At 43.3% G+C, this 16,205-nt stretch overlaps 1 protein-coding gene across 5 annotated transcripts in view; it reads left to right on the top strand.

The window, feature by feature from the left end:
- Nucleotides 1–16,205, top strand: part of LOC144954508 (talin-2-like) — a 230,513-nt gene that overhangs the window by 115,851 nt on the left and 98,457 nt on the right. For all 5 annotated transcript variants that reach the window (XM_078884986.1, XM_078884982.1, XM_078885003.1 and 2 more), the window contains 5 exons: nt 4,857–4,999; nt 6,069–6,196; nt 10,988–11,051; nt 12,476–12,580; nt 14,234–14,389. In XM_078884986.1, coding sequence (XP_078741112.1) covers nt 4,857–4,999; nt 6,069–6,196; nt 10,988–11,051; nt 12,476–12,580; nt 14,234–14,389 — 596 coding nt within the window. The remainder of the gene's footprint in view (nt 1–4,856; nt 5,000–6,068; nt 6,197–10,987; nt 11,052–12,475; nt 12,581–14,233; nt 14,390–16,205) is intronic.

Below are 16,205 nucleotides of genomic sequence, written 5' to 3'. Positions count from 1 at the left end.
GTGCTAAACATATTATGTATGATGCATTCATTTATCTAGTAAAACATGATTTTTACATCATAGGGCCGCCCTTTCCAGCATCAAAATGTAAGAATAGGCTTTACCCTTTCTGGCAATGCAGACATGATTCCTTGCAAAAGGTTTCAGTTTGGTGTTTTAAAATCTTAACGCCTGTTTGATTGCCAGAAAGGGTAAAATATATTGTTATATTTAGATTTTTGCAAGGGAGGTCCCATGATGTAGCTGCTCACCCCGAGCTCTCATTACTCTGATAGTGTCTTTGTGCTGTCCGCCTTTTGACGTCCTCTGGTCTAACACCGTTTTGAGACTAGGCTCTAAAGAAAGCTGTCTCTGGTGTGGACCAATCAGTTGCAAAGACAATGCAAATTATATCAGAGCATATATTTTTGTTTGCATGTTCACCACATGCATGATTCCTTGCAAAAGGTTTCAGTTTAGTGTTTTAAAATCTTAACACCTGTTTGATTGCCAGAAAGGGTAAAACCTATTCTAACATGAATTTTACACCCACCATCTTTCGTGCATTGTGCTTGGAAGAATCGATGATTTATGGTTTAAACAAATAGTATGTAATTTCTTGACTTAAAGCTTTCGTGACTGCAGGAATTCATTCTCTTTGGGTCTCATTGGTTCTTACTGAAAGACCCAAAGACTATGTATGTAATTTATACTTGCATTTAGGCTGAGGGAGCAATCGGAACTCTACAATCATAAACAACCGTGGAATACCCCGTTTGTTAATTGTGCAATTCTTCTTAAGGATCCTTTACCCGTTCTCTACAACATCGATGTCTTTGTCTTTTGTTTTTGTCGCTGCTGCTGCTGCTGTGCTTTTGGGGCATCATGGATCTCCCTGGGCGATTGCCGGGCAGCCGGGTAAACGGGACCAATCCTTGTAACGAATCAAATAAACTTAAACAAATACCAGAAATGGGACAAATGACACTGTAAAAGAAACATTGACAATTCAACTTAATTGTGCCCTGTATAGTGAGCATCTAATGGCAGGAGATGGGGAGGGGGGGGGTCAATGAGAATTGATTCTCGCCTGTTGGCTATTATTAGTTGAATCGTTTGGGGGCATAGCGAGCGTGGTGGTTGGTAGCGGTTGATTGTAATCGCAGTGAGCACCCAGCCGTGAGTGTCGTCGCATCAGAAGGAATTAAATAAACCAGGCTCTGTTTTGACGTATCCTTTATTGACACGTGTCCTTGGTAAGTTCGTAAAAAGGCCTCGTTGCCTGTACTATCTGAATGCTAAGTGTTGAAAACGCTCCTGTACAGTTGATTGGGAATGTGGTTGCAGATTTTTCCAGGAAGGCATGTAGATGAGTGGTATTTTGGTTAATGATTAATTCTCCAGCATTCACCCTCTTTTGTGTGCACGGGACAGATTTGTTTGTTGCTTTATTAAGGGTAAGCGTAGGGATAAAGAAGTTGAAACGACTGTGTGCATATGATAAACGTGTCATGCACGCACAGAGCTTATCCCCCATGTACAATGTACGTGTTTCATCTTCTTGGTTCTTTCAGTAAAGTCACGTAGAAGGGAAATAATAAAATAATACAAATAAAACATAATAAAATACATGTTTAATTATTTATTATTTTTGTTATTTCCCTTCTCCGTGACTTTACCGAAAGAACCAAGAAGATTAATCCCTGCAGTCACGAAAGCTTTAAATCGAAATTTAATGTACGTGTTTGTATCATAGTATCTCAAATTCAAAAGTGTGTCTGCTCAAGCCAGCGTGGGGGATTGCCATTTCTCCATTGACGTCCCTGAGTCCCGCGGTAGACAATCCACACTCCTTTTGGCAGCAGGCAACCTTTCCACAGAACAACCACTGTGTACTTTCAAAAAGCATGACATATTTTTTTTTATATCAACCTCAGGGGGAATGATGGGTTGTAGTGACCCCCTGACCTTGATTCGATGTATTGTATTACTGAATGACCTTCCTCTCATTTGGCTTGTCTGCCAGTGAAGGCCATCCAGAATAAACGTGAAGTGGAGCGAACAGACCTTTTCTGTGTTGATATTTCTCTTTTTAATCAGCCTGCGTGATAAGTGAACGCAACTGCAGCGTAATTTCAGAGCAGTGCAAAATGGTGAGATGCTAACTCCCTTGCCCGGTATGCATGAGGTCGTGGGTTCGACCCTGATGCATGTTCTCCCTGTGATTGTGTGAATTATTCTCGAAGTCCTCCGGGTTTCCCCCTCATATTAGAAACATGCGTTTACAGTATTTGGTTGCAATACATTTCCACACGATAAGCCACTTCGTTGAGCTATAATGTGTGTCCAGGCCACTTCTGAAAAAGAGCTACGCAGCTCAGTGGGCCTTACCTGGTCGAATAAAAAATTAACCCGTAAAAACAAAGTTTTTCACTATAAATCCTTTATATGCGTGGCGGCTAGAGTCCTCTCGTCCTCTGGCTTGAGATGGCTGCCACCTATGGGTCAGATGATTGTCTGCCACCATTAAGAAATTGGTAATTAAATATAAAAAAATTTTTCCTAAAAAGTGTAAACATTTGGAAAAAAATGTTCACGAAAATTAATTGTCACGCACAACGAGTCTGTGTGCAAAATGTCAGCTCGATTGGATCACGGGAAGTGGGTTAAAAAACGACCGAAAGATTTGCACGGTCGTAAGCGCGCAAGCAAGCAAGCAAGTGAACTTAATATAAAGGATTTAAAAATAGCTTAGTTTAGTAATAGTTTTATTCATCATCAGCCATGGTCAACCCAGTGTAGGATGAAGACCTCCCTAAGCCTCCACCATCGACCACGGCTGTGCGATGTGAAAATCCACCCAGAACCTGCACACAAGCTAATTCATGACTCCATCTTCTTGGTGGATGCCCTCTCGGACGCGTTGGCTGCCACTCCATTCCTTGGCTGCCACTCCATCGGCCGTCATCCCTTCTAGTGACGTGTCCAGCCCAAGCCAACCTACTTTTCTATTCATATACATGTGCTATACATGTGCTATACATGTGCTATACATGTGCTATACATGTGCTATACATGTGCTATACATGTGCTATACATGTGCTATACATGTCCCATTGCCTGTTTTTTTTACATGCCGTGGTATGTTGGTAAATGTGTCAAGATGGCTGGTTTTGTTTTTAAATATGTACACTTAGAAAATTACTTTCCATTCATCTGCGCCATTGCACTTCAATAATATGTAACATTCTATCTTGATTTGAAGCTTTCGTGACTGCAGGAATCCATACTCTTTGGTTCTTTCGGGAAAGTCACACAGGTAGAAAAAATAATAGATCACGACGTTTCGATCGCAACACAAGCAATCGCCATCAGGCGAAACGTCGTGATTTATTATTTTTTATACCTATGTGACTTTACCGAAAGAACCAAAGAGTATGTAACATTCTTTTAAACAATATAAAAGAAAACACACATTGTTAGTTTCGTCTAAAAATGTATAATATTTCAAGCCTGAACTGCTTCCTCCATTTATGTGTGTGTATGCCAATGTACTACACAGCCAAAGGGTCACCTATCTATTATTTCGAAAAATGTCCTGGCATTTCATTTGTACAAATGAGATGGGGGGGGTTCCTCTGTACTATGTTTGTGTGTGTATATAAACATGCCATAAACTTTCACTACAATGTTTCCCTGGTGCCACACCCATTATTCATTAAAGTTATTCACAGTAAATGAGCAGCCTTCTGGTTCTCCAAAGGTTACATTGCATTATTCATTAAACCCATTCACAGAATTTTGGGCGTTTGTTCTCGTGCCAATATTTACGGTTGAGGATTGCAGTTAGGGCTCTGAAGGCGGAATGATAATTGCATCTGATTTGCAGTGAATATTTCACCGGCTTACACTTATTGGGGAGTCAAATCGTGGCCATCCCCATGGGGGTTACTGGCCCCCCACCGTAGGAATGTAGAATTCACACTGGTGACTTAAAAATGCTCTTTTTGCATATGCTGCAGTTACAGAAATAGCACTTATATCTATGGTTCGAGTGCCCAACTCGCGTTCCTAATAGTTTCCAATTTAATATTCGAAGGCATTTTGTCCATCTGTATGGAGTTTTTGTCACACGTGTCGGTGGGCGTGCCTGGGCTTGTATGCAGGCGTATGCACATGTGCACAAGGGGTGTTACGAGCCTGCACGTTTGTGTTGGTGGGGGGAGTGAGTGACAGCGTAGTGTTTACCGCACGGCAGAGGTGGGACAAAGTCATTGTTATGCAAGTCCAAGTCGAGTCGCAAGTCATCAAATTCATGACTCGAGTCTGACTCGAGTCCAAGTCACATGACTCGAGTCCACATCTCATAGGTGGGACAAAGTCATTGTTATGCAAGTCCAAGTCGAGTCGCAAGTCATCAAATTCATGACTCGAGTCTGACTCGAGTCCAAGTCACATGACTCGAGTCCACACCTCTGCCGCACGGTGGTGCAATCTCATTGACCCGGGTTTACATCCTGGATGTCAACAACATCGATGGTGATTAGTTTCTGAACTTGGCCTCAACTTTCTCAACATTTAGCTCTGTGTAAAATGAATACCAGGTGCCTTGTGTGAACATCACCACTGAGAAGACAGAGGCAGCCAGCTAGGCTTGCCAGTTTAGCTGCCTTTGGACAGGCTGCACCACTCCACCGTGTGCTACGCTGTGTTCGCTAACTGCAGTTGCCCCAGCAGTCTGTGTGGCTAAATGGGGGAGAGTTTGCTTTTGTTTGTGTTGGTAAGTGCGCTTCGGCCATCTCGTGTACGTGGGAGGCTGCTTGTGCATTAACGTGCTCTTTTGCCTCTCTGCGTGCATGCGTGTGCGCCTGCATCAGTGAACTGGGTGGACCACGGGCGCACGCTACGCGAGCAGGGTGTGGAGGAGAACGAGACGCTACTGCTGAGACGCAAGTTTTTCTACTCGGACCAGAATGTGGATTCACGTGATCCTGTTCAGCTCAATCTGCTCTACGTGCAGGTAATCATTCTACGTTTGCATCTCAAGTCACGTGCAGAGTGCCTTCCTCTTCGAGCGAGCAGCCCTCATCGTCCAAACTCATCTCCCTTGGATTGCCTTGACCAAACGTTTTAAAATGACATTCCCATAACAAGGGGCATCCTGTCTCCACTTTTGACTCACGACAAAATGAGGATAATTTTGTTGCAAGGGAGGGATGTAGCGCTCAGTCGACTCACATGAGGGCTTTGAACACCCGTCGCGTTTTCAGCGCCGTGTTAACATTGGACTGGGCCACGGAGAGCATGGTCACATGTGTGGAATTTGCAGCATTAGCTTAGAGCTGTCAACATAAATGAGCACCACCTCCTGCTCATTTGGGCAGAGAAACACTTTGGCTTTTAGCCACAACTTTAGTTGCTTTCTTGAATCTGCCTTGCAAATGTGCGTTGTGCAACTATCGAGACTAGGCATGGGCAATAATTGGCATGAAAGCTCGCGGTGGCACTGATGTAAGTCGGTCAAGTCAGTTTTTTTTTTTAAATAAGGAAGATTGAGCTTCATCCCGGCTAATGCAGCTGGCATGCTACATATGGGAAGGGAGGGTTTACAGGAGTTGCGAAGAACAGAAGTATAGGAATGTTGGAAATATGGTTAATACATAATAATAAATTATGATGAGCAAAAATTATAAACAACCAGAACTATGTACAATGGAAATCTAGTCAGCATTCTTAAAAAAAAAAAACATATATAACACTAATGAAAGGAACGCACATATTGCATTTAAAATATCATTAATAATGGAAAGGGTTACAATTGCATTTCCATCGTTTGAATTAAAGCTTTCCAAAAATTGCATTTTAAAGTTCCGGTTGCAAAAAAGGCTTTGCTAATGGTTTTCACAAATGTGGTAGTAAAAGTTATCAAGCAATGCCTTCAAAGCAGATTAAGATGATCGGGGGTCAGATTATTTCGGAGTAACCAATTCATCCTATAATTCAGGCGCCGCAATTGAGAGGAGACCCCCTCGACCCGTGTTACATTCTGAATGGGTGTGGTTGTGGCTCCGTCTCATGCCCGGGTATAGGCTCGAGATGACATCCTCAACGGCTCGCACCCCGTCTCGTTCGACAAGGCATGCGAGTTCGCCGGCATTCAGGCGCAGATCCAGTTTGGGCCGCACGTGGAACACAAGCACAAGGCTGGCTTCCTGGAGTAAGGCGACCTCACTCGCACCCAACCCCGACCTCCACCAACGATAGCTTGCGACTCTTACCCATGCGTCAAATCCTCCAGCATATTTATATCTTTGAAGCTTACATCCCGTGCAGCTCATCTCAAATCTCCTGTCTCGTAAGAGTCTGGAATGTGCTGAGAGAAAATAAAATGGAGATGGAGCAGAAGTGGCCAGCAAGCTCAGGCAGTAATGCCACCCGGCACTGCTGAGAATCGGAACAGCCACGCGGCATTCGAACAGGTTCTCAGTAAATGTTGTGGGGTTGCTCTTCAACATGCCGGTGTGCTGATCTTAGTAACTAATTGGTATGGGGCAACCTTACTAATTGGCTGTGTCGGGTGGAGGTGGGTTCACGACACATGTACATTTACACGATTTAACCCAATTTTTTATTATGAATTACATTGGTCATGAAAGCCTACGTGTTAAATTGAGTTTCTCAGTGTCTCGGGCATAACAGGTCCATGTTATGAGCCTGTTCACCAGCGATTACACAAAATACCATAATGTAAAATTTAGCTTGTACTTAATTCAGCTTATGTAAAGGCCTGTGGACTGTAAGCTTTTGTGTGATTTCCTTGCCTTGAAAGGTATAGCACTGAGCATGAATAATTTGCCTCTTGATGTGCATTTAAAAGTACGGTAGTTCTGTAGCATCTTCCGGAGGCTCTGTGCAAACATGCACGTAATTCTTGGACATTTTATGAAAGAAGGTATTTATATCATGAACATACTGCTATTCACGTGTTCACATAATAGCATTTAATGGATATGCTGTATATATATATATTTATTTTTTTCATCAAAGTAAAATTACGGGTTATTAACCTCCAGGTTGTTTATAGCTTTTTGTTGAGTGTTTCTACGATTTCATTTTAGGAATCTGCTCATGAAAATGTTATCAGAGCTAGTCATTTGATTTTCTGGTTGCTACAACCAGGTGTCTTCTGCCACTGCGAAGTGCCACATTTGTGAAGATAGCCCTTGCAATTAAGAAGCTACTCAAAGTCAAAACACATTTGTTGGAAAGTGCACATTTTTATCCATCGTTGCCAGCGACCACAGCTTGTTCTCTTGCCAAGACGTTCGCGCTGCCCAGCACGTGATACAGATCAGGCTTTGTGGGGGTGCCCACCCCTGCCACCTGACTCGCCCCCCAGAATACTTGGCTCTAGAGACATCTCTATTGACTGCCGTGTGAAGTAATACTCTTTTTAAAATCCTTTATATTAAGTTCGCTTGCTTGCGTGCTTGCGTGCTTGCTTGCTTGCTTACGACCGTGCAAATCTTTCGGTCGTTTTTTAACCCACTTCCCGTGATCCAATCGAGCTGACATTTTCCACACAGACTCGTTGTGTGTGACAATTAATTTTCGTGAAATTTTTTTTCCAAAATTTTACACTGTTTAGGGAAAAAAAACTCTATATTTAATTACCAATTGCTTAATGCTGGCAGACAATCATCTGACCCATAGGTGGCAGCCATCTCAAGCCAGAGGACGAGAGGACTCTAGCCGCCACGCATATAAAGGATTTAGAGTGAAAAACTTTGTTTTTACGGGTTAATTTATTATGACCCACGTTGCAATGATTGGCCACCCCCAAACGGGATTCGAACTGGCGTACTAGTTGTTTGTTGAAACACACTACAAACTGGCTGGATAACATATATATATACTTTACACTCAGAAATATTTTTTTCCCAGTGTATTTATGACGTATGCAAAGCCTGAAACATTTAGTGTGCAGCCTGCCTGGCAGACTGCAAGCGATGCACTGCATTGGCTCAGCCGTCAAGTACAGCACCACGTGCATGATGTAACACATGGGCGCTCGTAAGAGGCAGACAGGCCTGGCAATCCAGTGAGTGGCCATTCGATGTGCACGTCTCTCAAGCATTCCTTTCATTGCAGACGCGATTTTGTGGATTATTCTCAGATGGCGTCGGTTGTAGAATAAAGCCCCCCCAATGTAGAATGTTGCTTTGTTGCTCACTGTCTGAAGCCAATTGTATGAAGCCATTTGAGTTAAGGCAGAACACACCACAACGCAATCTGATTTGGATTGATAACAAATGCCTTCAAAAGATGAAATAAACTCGTGTGAGGTGGATTATCACATCGTGAGATCTTGAGAGATGGCAGTGGCTTGGATAGAGGTCTTCATCCAGCACTGAATTGGTCATGGCTGATGACGATGGTTATGGTCACGCTATCCTGCTGAAACAAATAATGAAGTGTTGCTCCTATACATTTTCAGCCCAGGTGAAAATTCCACATTCCTATGGGCGACCACTGTCTGTTAATAAGACAAGCCACCGTTGACTTATCACGAAGTGGTACTCATTTAATCCCCATGGAGGCCTGTTGCTTTGACTCCTTAACCAGCATGCGAACTTGTGTGCATCAAATATCCACAACCACGATGCCACGTCGTCGGATTGATTTCAAACACATGACAGCATGGGTATTGTGTACTGGATAATTTCCATACGACTACAAAAATACATTCACTTACAGAGGTGTAGTGACATCACGGGATGTCACTGTGTAGTGCCGGCCCTAGAAAGGCACGGTGTGCGGTGTAACGGCATCGCGGATACCACTATGGTTTGGGTGTAGCACCGGCCCTAGAGGGGCTCAGTCAGCGCTGATTGATAGCGCTGGATGGCATCACGCTCGGCGTGCAGTGCCAGCCCTACAGGATAGGGTGTGGGAGTGCCCGCTGTAGGAATGAGGTGACTAAAGGCCATGGCACTCCGGTTGACATGAGAGGACACGTGACCAGTTAAGTTTACAAAGGGGCCCCAAGTGGGGGCTAGGGGTGGTCACGTGGTCGGGGGCCAGATCCTGCTCGAGGATTCTGGAAGGTGGTCGTGGCCAAGGGCGGAGCCAGCCACGCCGCAGAAAATATAAGCCGAATCCCCAGAGGGACCGGCGTTGTTGTTCATCCTGAAGAAGCCTTCGTCTACCTTCTCCGAGTCTCCAACACGTGGACCTGGACCCGAGCTGTGGTCCCGGTCCGTAGTAGCAGTTACGTTGTGATTAGTGTAGTTAGCCTGGTGGTCACCACCTGGTTAACTACTCCAGTCACGTTGTGATTAGTGTGGCTAGCCTGGTGTTCACCACCTGGTTAACTACACTAGTTATGTTGTAATTAGTGTAGTTAGCCTGGTGTTCACCACCTGGTTAACTACTCCAGTCACGTTGTGATTAGTGTGGTTAGCCTGGTGGTCACCACCATAGGTTGTTATTCTGTTAAGGGGCAGTTAGCCCGTGTGTTGGTGTTAAATAAATATGTTGCCTCCAAGAGTACGTCTGCGACTCAGTTGAACGCACTACAGAGGTATAAAAACGTATGATGTAAAACATTTACGTGATTCGATAGACAGGGGCCTATTCAACGCGTTATATCATACGTAATCTTGCATGTCGAAACCCCTCTGCACACCTTAATGGTTTTTACTTTTGTCTGCATTTGAGACCGCTGAATAAATAAGGATGGTGCACAAACTTTGAGAGTCGTTATGAAAGCAGAAAATCAACAAACTTATAGAGTAATGGAACGCAATCTGAATATTTCCTTAAGCATTGCAGCTCCATATTTTGAGGGCCGTGGCATTTTGTCAATGCAAATGATCGATGTGTTCTAACCATTCTTAATTAGATGTATTAAGTTCCTATTTATTATTCATGGTTAATGAATGCCACAACAAGTCTATGTTAAAACGTGGAGTGTTTAATAATCATATTAGCGTGTGCAGTTATTTATATATGTGTATGAAACTTTTGCACGCCAATTTATGCATAACAAAAAGGGAATGTTAATTATCTCTATTATTCCTCATGCGTGTATATCGTTCATGATGTCAGAAAATAGCGAAAATGTTTAAGCATTCGATGCAAATTAGGATGGCAACTTTTAATGAAATTACTTATTACAATTCCCCAACAAAAAGTGTAATACGGCAGAGCTGAATAAATTAGCTGCTTAAACATGATTGTTATTACACATTTATATTTAAGTGCTGTAATCCCATTGTATATACATAGAAGTTCACTCCTATTGTAGAATTTAGATGCCAGGATATATTTAAGCACCCACATTTTCTTGTTTGCACCTCGTGAGATGTTAACTACCTACCTTGGTATACAGGAGGTCATGGGTTGGATCTCGACCATGATGCCTGTATATTTGAAGTTTGCATGTTCTCCCCGTGGTTGTGTGGATTTTTTTGCCAGGTCTGGTTTTTCCCTCCACATTTAGAAACATGTATTTAGAGTATTTGGCTACTATAAATGTCCACGTGATAAGCCACTATCATGAGCTATCATTTGTGGCCAGACCGTTTCTGAAAAAGAGCCGTATAGCTTAGTGGACCTTACCTGGTAAAAGTTTCCTGCACGTTTTTTAATTTTTAAGAACAAATGCTATCTGCAGCTGTACATTGGTTTGAAAAATTCAAAACAAGTGGGTATGGGGCAGCGGTGCTCATATATGTAAGAGGCCCCGAATCATTGGTGGGAATTTCCTTATTGGGTGCCAGTCTCTCCATAGGATGACCACTTTTGATTTTCTACATGGTGGTAGTCAGCTTCTAAACCCTCTGGCAGAATTTAAACTTTCCACTGTCCAGTTATAGGTCAAGTAGGTCTAATGACAATGTCAATGGGCCGAATATTTTAACATGAAAGTGATGTACAAGTATTTATACAAGAATGTTTAACATGTAAGTCTGTGTTTCTTATTAGATGGTGTTTGTCTTTTCAGTTTAAAGGAGTTTTTGCCCAAGGAGTATGTGAAACAGAAAGGATCAGAAAAGAAGATTTTTCAGGTATGATATTTCCCCCTCAAATGAATGATCAAATTTAAGATGTGTGGTTTAATCACATCCCTTTCGGTGTTGATTTCCAGTTATTTTTTGGTATTATTGTTGGTTTTTTGGGCACTATTTTTTTGTGTATACCTTTGACGCGTTTTCTTCCGTTGGTGCCTTTTCCCCCTACGGATAACTTTTACGTTATTCTGAGCTGATGCACCACTGATCTCCCTTGGGAACTAACTGGATAACTGGCTAATTGGGACTTTCCATGTAACAAATAAACTGTGATGAAAATATTTTGTAAAAGTTTTTTGTACACTGCAATGCATCGATGTGACTCACTAGCATCTTGTGTAATTGCCAGCATCATGGGTGTTAACTCAACAGGATGTGTGTCAATATGAATAAAGTGATCCTAAAAGTAAGCAAGTAATAAAATTGTGATTTTAAGATATGAAGACTAAAAAATATATATATGGGCTTAGGTCACAATCGGATATAATAAGCATGGGAAGATTCGGTGGCGAGATGTTAACTACCTCGCCTGGTATGCAGGAGCGCGTGGGTTCGATCCCAGCCCAGATGCCTGTATTTTTTGAGTTTGCATGGTCTCATAGCTTTTTCTCCAGGTCCTCTGGTTTTTCCCTCCAGCGCTGAAAATGAATTAATGACCTGGAAGAATATAATGGCATAATAACATTGCATTTTAGATGTGAGCCATATTTTGAGATATGAAAATCCACATTTTCTTCTAACAGACATCATTACGTCGATGTTGGGATGTATGTATGTTGAACTTCTTTCACACTGTATGTAGCCAATCGTGCTAATCGGTTTAGGTATTTGTTTATATCTGTGGTAGGTTGCCTTCACAAGCCATTGGCCCCATTATGAATGAATATGAAAACTCTATTTATTTTACTTAATGATTTATGCACACATGCTGTCATTTTTCCTCTAGTTCTTTGCTTGCATACACGTCAAAGTGTATCGTCTTTGTTTTACCTATCACTCAATGTAAAAGCCATCGTGCCTCTCATGTAAATAAGCAATGGGGAAGCGCTCATCTCCTTTGCTAGCCCTGAACGAGTGGTGGAAATTGCACATTCCCTTCGCATGGGCGAGCCTATCCAGAGGACATGCAATGTCAGTTCTTCGCAAACCGGCACTCACTGTGTTGGGTCAGGAAGATTATGCGCCGAGTCAACCTTTGACTTTGGTTTTAAACTCACAACCTTCTGCTTGCGAGTGGAGTCGTGTGTGACCAGTGCCATCTGGCCGCTGTTGCGTCGTAAGCATCTTGCCATGGATGCCCTTTAAAGAATACGATCTGAATAACAAGGAACATTTATTTCCACGATGTTTACCGTTATTGTTTTGGTTTAGGAGGGGATATGCGAGTGAACGTGTCACTTCTTTTGTTTCTCCTGAGGCAGGCTCACAAGGAGTGCGGCGAGTTCAATGAGATCACGGCCAAGTCCAAGTACGTGAAGTTGGCTCGCTCGCTGCGTACCTACGGAGTGTCCTTCTTCCTCGTGAAGGTGAGAAATGGCCTCCCAGCTGCCCGCTGCAGTAGCCACGAGCAGACATTGGCTTTTGTGTGGCGAGCAATGAAAGCCGACTTCTGTGTCATGTCACATCCCAGTGGTGGAGACTATCTCTCTTCCGGAGAGCCTCTGCTGACTTACCACAGTGTTACTTGTTTTATTCACCCTGAATGGATGAATAATGGATTAAGTAGGACTTTTAGATGTGAATTGGCCACTGCCAAAGCACCTTCTGGCTGGAAGTATGTTATATTGTGGGTTTTTTACACCAGAAATAAATTATGCCAATATGATTATATGCATAATTATTAATATAGATACATGCCCAATATGACAGGTGAAGTTTTGGCATGTAAAAACACTTTGAAATAAGTTGCTTAGTTTAGATGCCAGTCTACACTGCTGAATAGAAGAAAGGGGCAAGCTTCTGACATTTATTGAGTTGGGATTGGGAGGTGGCCAGCCTGGGATGTGATGTTGTTCTTGGTTTTGTTTCTCTGCTTTTTTAAGACAAATAAAGAATAAAATCAACATTTATTTCCACGATGCACCAAATTGTTCTAGCCACAGTTTAGTATATTTATGTAAACTGTATGAATATTCTCGCTGCCAGCTTGTGCAGTCGGGCAGTCTGGATTGACATTGGATGCAACTATTGGTCTTGTTAAATTAGTCTGGCTATGGGTATTAGTCTTGTGCAGTGCCAGCCAGTTTGCTTGAGTGTGTGTGCACATCCTGTGTACGTGTGCAATTTTTTTCTCATCCATCTGTGTGGGAGCAAGTGGCTTAGTCTGTAAGTGTGCATGGTTTTTAAGGAATTTATTCAGATTGTGTAAATACTAAAGCTCAATTAAGACACTTTAACAGCAAAGTCAAATTGTCCCTTTTACTTCTAACAAGTGTTGTGCGGTGTTACATCATCGGAATGGAATTGTAAGAAAAACATGTACGTCGTTGGAATGGGAAAGGGTTACAGAGTATTCTTCGCATAAGAGGACATCGTAGCAATTGGAGGAAACCCACACATGTGAGGGGATGAAACTCAAAATACTCCACAGGTCTAAATAAACCCATTTTCCGTTCTGGCATCTAATGTCCACCTCACAGTCCAAGTTGTACATCTGCATGACCCGCCAACCCTTACCTTTACAGTGCCGGATTGTGTGTGTTCACCACCATCGCATTTTTGGGAAAATAACCCAAATATCCTGTAGAGGGCCTCTCTCGAGCTCCCTTCTACCAGCAATGGCATGGGAAGGCAACTGCTTCACTGCACATTTATCTTTTTACCTTGACCATCTTGTGCCTGGCACAGGAGACACTAGCCCCCCCCCCCCCCCCATCATTGAAATGCATACCAGCTCAAGGCTGCCAATGAAACCTGATGACGGAGACTTGTGTTGCCTCCGAAACGTCGTGATTTATTATTATTTTATTTTTATTAATTTTAATTTCATTTTTTACCTACGTGACTTTACCGAAAAAACTAAGAGCATGAATCCTTGCAGTCACGAAAGCTTCAAATCTAGAATGAAACACAAGTTTGTGGATATTTGAGCGGAGAGATCCCTACGACTTTTGATGCATTGAACAGCGCTTCTGCCGTCGGCTCGCGTTGCTACTTGTGCGCGCGTTTTTGTCACCCAGGAAAAGATGAAGAGCAAGAACAAGCTGGTGCCTCGCCTGCTGGGTGTCACCAAGGAGTCGGTGCTGCGTGTGGACGAGCGCACCAAGGAGGTGATGCAGGAATGGCCGCTCACCACCGTCAAGCGCTGGGCCGCCTCCCCCAAGAGCTTCACCCTCGTGCGTAAATCTCACCTCGTGATCCTCGTGCGCGGCTACGGGGCGGGCGGGGTGGTGGAAGGAATAGTCTGACATTTTCCACTGCACTTCAAATGCGTGCCAGACCTTCTCTGTACCAGAATTGTATATGTGTGTGTGTACTTGTGTTGCACTTAGGTTTTTTCGGTAAAGTCACGTAGGTAAAAAATAAAATTAAAAGTTAATAATGGAAATAAAATAAAATAATAAATCACGACGTTTTGGAGGCAACACAAGTCTCCGTCATCAGGTGGGACCGTCACAGCTAAAAGCTTCAAATCTTGAATTGTAAGGCACCGTTACGTAGCCTACCGTGCTAACCGGAGGTGCAGAATCGTACCTAGTTGTGTGTGTGATGAACATCGTGGCCTTGTTCCCTTCTTTCCCCATCCCATGTTGTCCACTCACCTCCCAGCCCCTCTTTTTACACATCCTGATCATGATTTATTTTATCTGTTCACCTCCTTCGGCCTAGTGTTTGACTGAAGGAGGCCAAACCTTCACTGCGCAGGGTTCTAGGCGACATCGGAAGGTTAGGGTCGGGGTACAATGTTATCTTTAAAAATGAAATCTTGGGGTGCCCTAGTTTCAGCCGTGATTGATAAAACAACATTTGAGAAAGGACAATAACGAACAGCAACATTATAACTGTGGCCCGTTTTAATACGGACATCTTGGGGTGACCTTGTTCGATTTGTGATAAGCATCACTTTTACTTTTTCGAAATGTTGGCACATCTCCCACCACTTGCTATGCATCCCAACTGCACCACTTCCAATTACAGCCAAAAAAAACACATCACCATAATTTCATTTAATTGCATGGTTAAAAATAACAGGTCAATGATTTGGCCAATGGCTTAACTCTGTAAGAGGGGCTTAGATTTGTAGAACAGCAGAGAAACTGTCTTTTCTCTTGCTTGAGTCAGGATAGGAGTGCAATACATTCACAGCCTCATTGGCTGCGCTACGTGTGATGGACTCTGCAAACTCACTCTCACATTCTCACATGCCCGTAAAAATCAGCTTTGCCAAACAAAGTCGCTGGCTCCACGTAGCACAGCAGGGAACACGGCAAAGCACCGTTAACACTGGCAGTGCATTAATACAGAGTGTGGCGTGATGACTTCCCTGAATACACGGTGGCACGTGTCCCAAGCTGTGATGATTGTGTGTGAGCAAAGCCTGCAGGCTTTTTGATTTTGTTGGTTGTTGTGTGCTGGATGGTTACTCTCTCAAACAAGATGGTAATTAAGCCTGCTACACAAGCCAGTTGGCCAAAGTGATATATGGCATGAGAAAGGACTTCTGAAACTGCTTTCATAGTCTCATTTGATCTACTTAAGCACTCCTGGGGAGCAAATAGTGTAGGCAGCATCGTGAGCATGAAGCGTAGAGTGTGGCAGCCGTTGTGTTTGTGTGAGCGTGTATGTATGTGGGGAGTGGTGGAACAGTGGTTAACGCGCTGCACTACGAACCCGGAGAGCCGAGTTTGATTTCCGCTCAAGGCCAATACCAGTGGCGATTATATGAACTGGTCCTTGACACCCCGTTGGTCGACCCAGCCTCAAATGATTTCCGAGTGCGGTGTATAAACATCACCACTCGGGACAGCACTTGCCCCAAGTTAAGGCTATATGGGGGATCTTTGCATATGACTTATGAGAGTTGGCAGTGTAGAGGGTTTTGACACTGTTATGATCCACAAACCTGGGTTCAATTCCCAGTCATGCATACATCACAAGCAAGTGTTAGCTTGTGCATTGTTGGTCGTCTCAGCCCGAAATGAGTACTTAAAC

This window comes from Lampetra fluviatilis, chromosome 3, assembly GCF_964198595.1.
Source record: "Lampetra fluviatilis chromosome 3, kcLamFluv1.1, whole genome shotgun sequence".
NCBI classification, from domain to species: Eukaryota; Metazoa; Chordata; class Hyperoartia; order Petromyzontiformes; family Petromyzontidae; genus Lampetra; species Lampetra fluviatilis.
The sequence above is the reverse complement of the archived record's forward strand: the minus strand, read 5'-3'. Positions and strand labels throughout refer to the sequence as shown.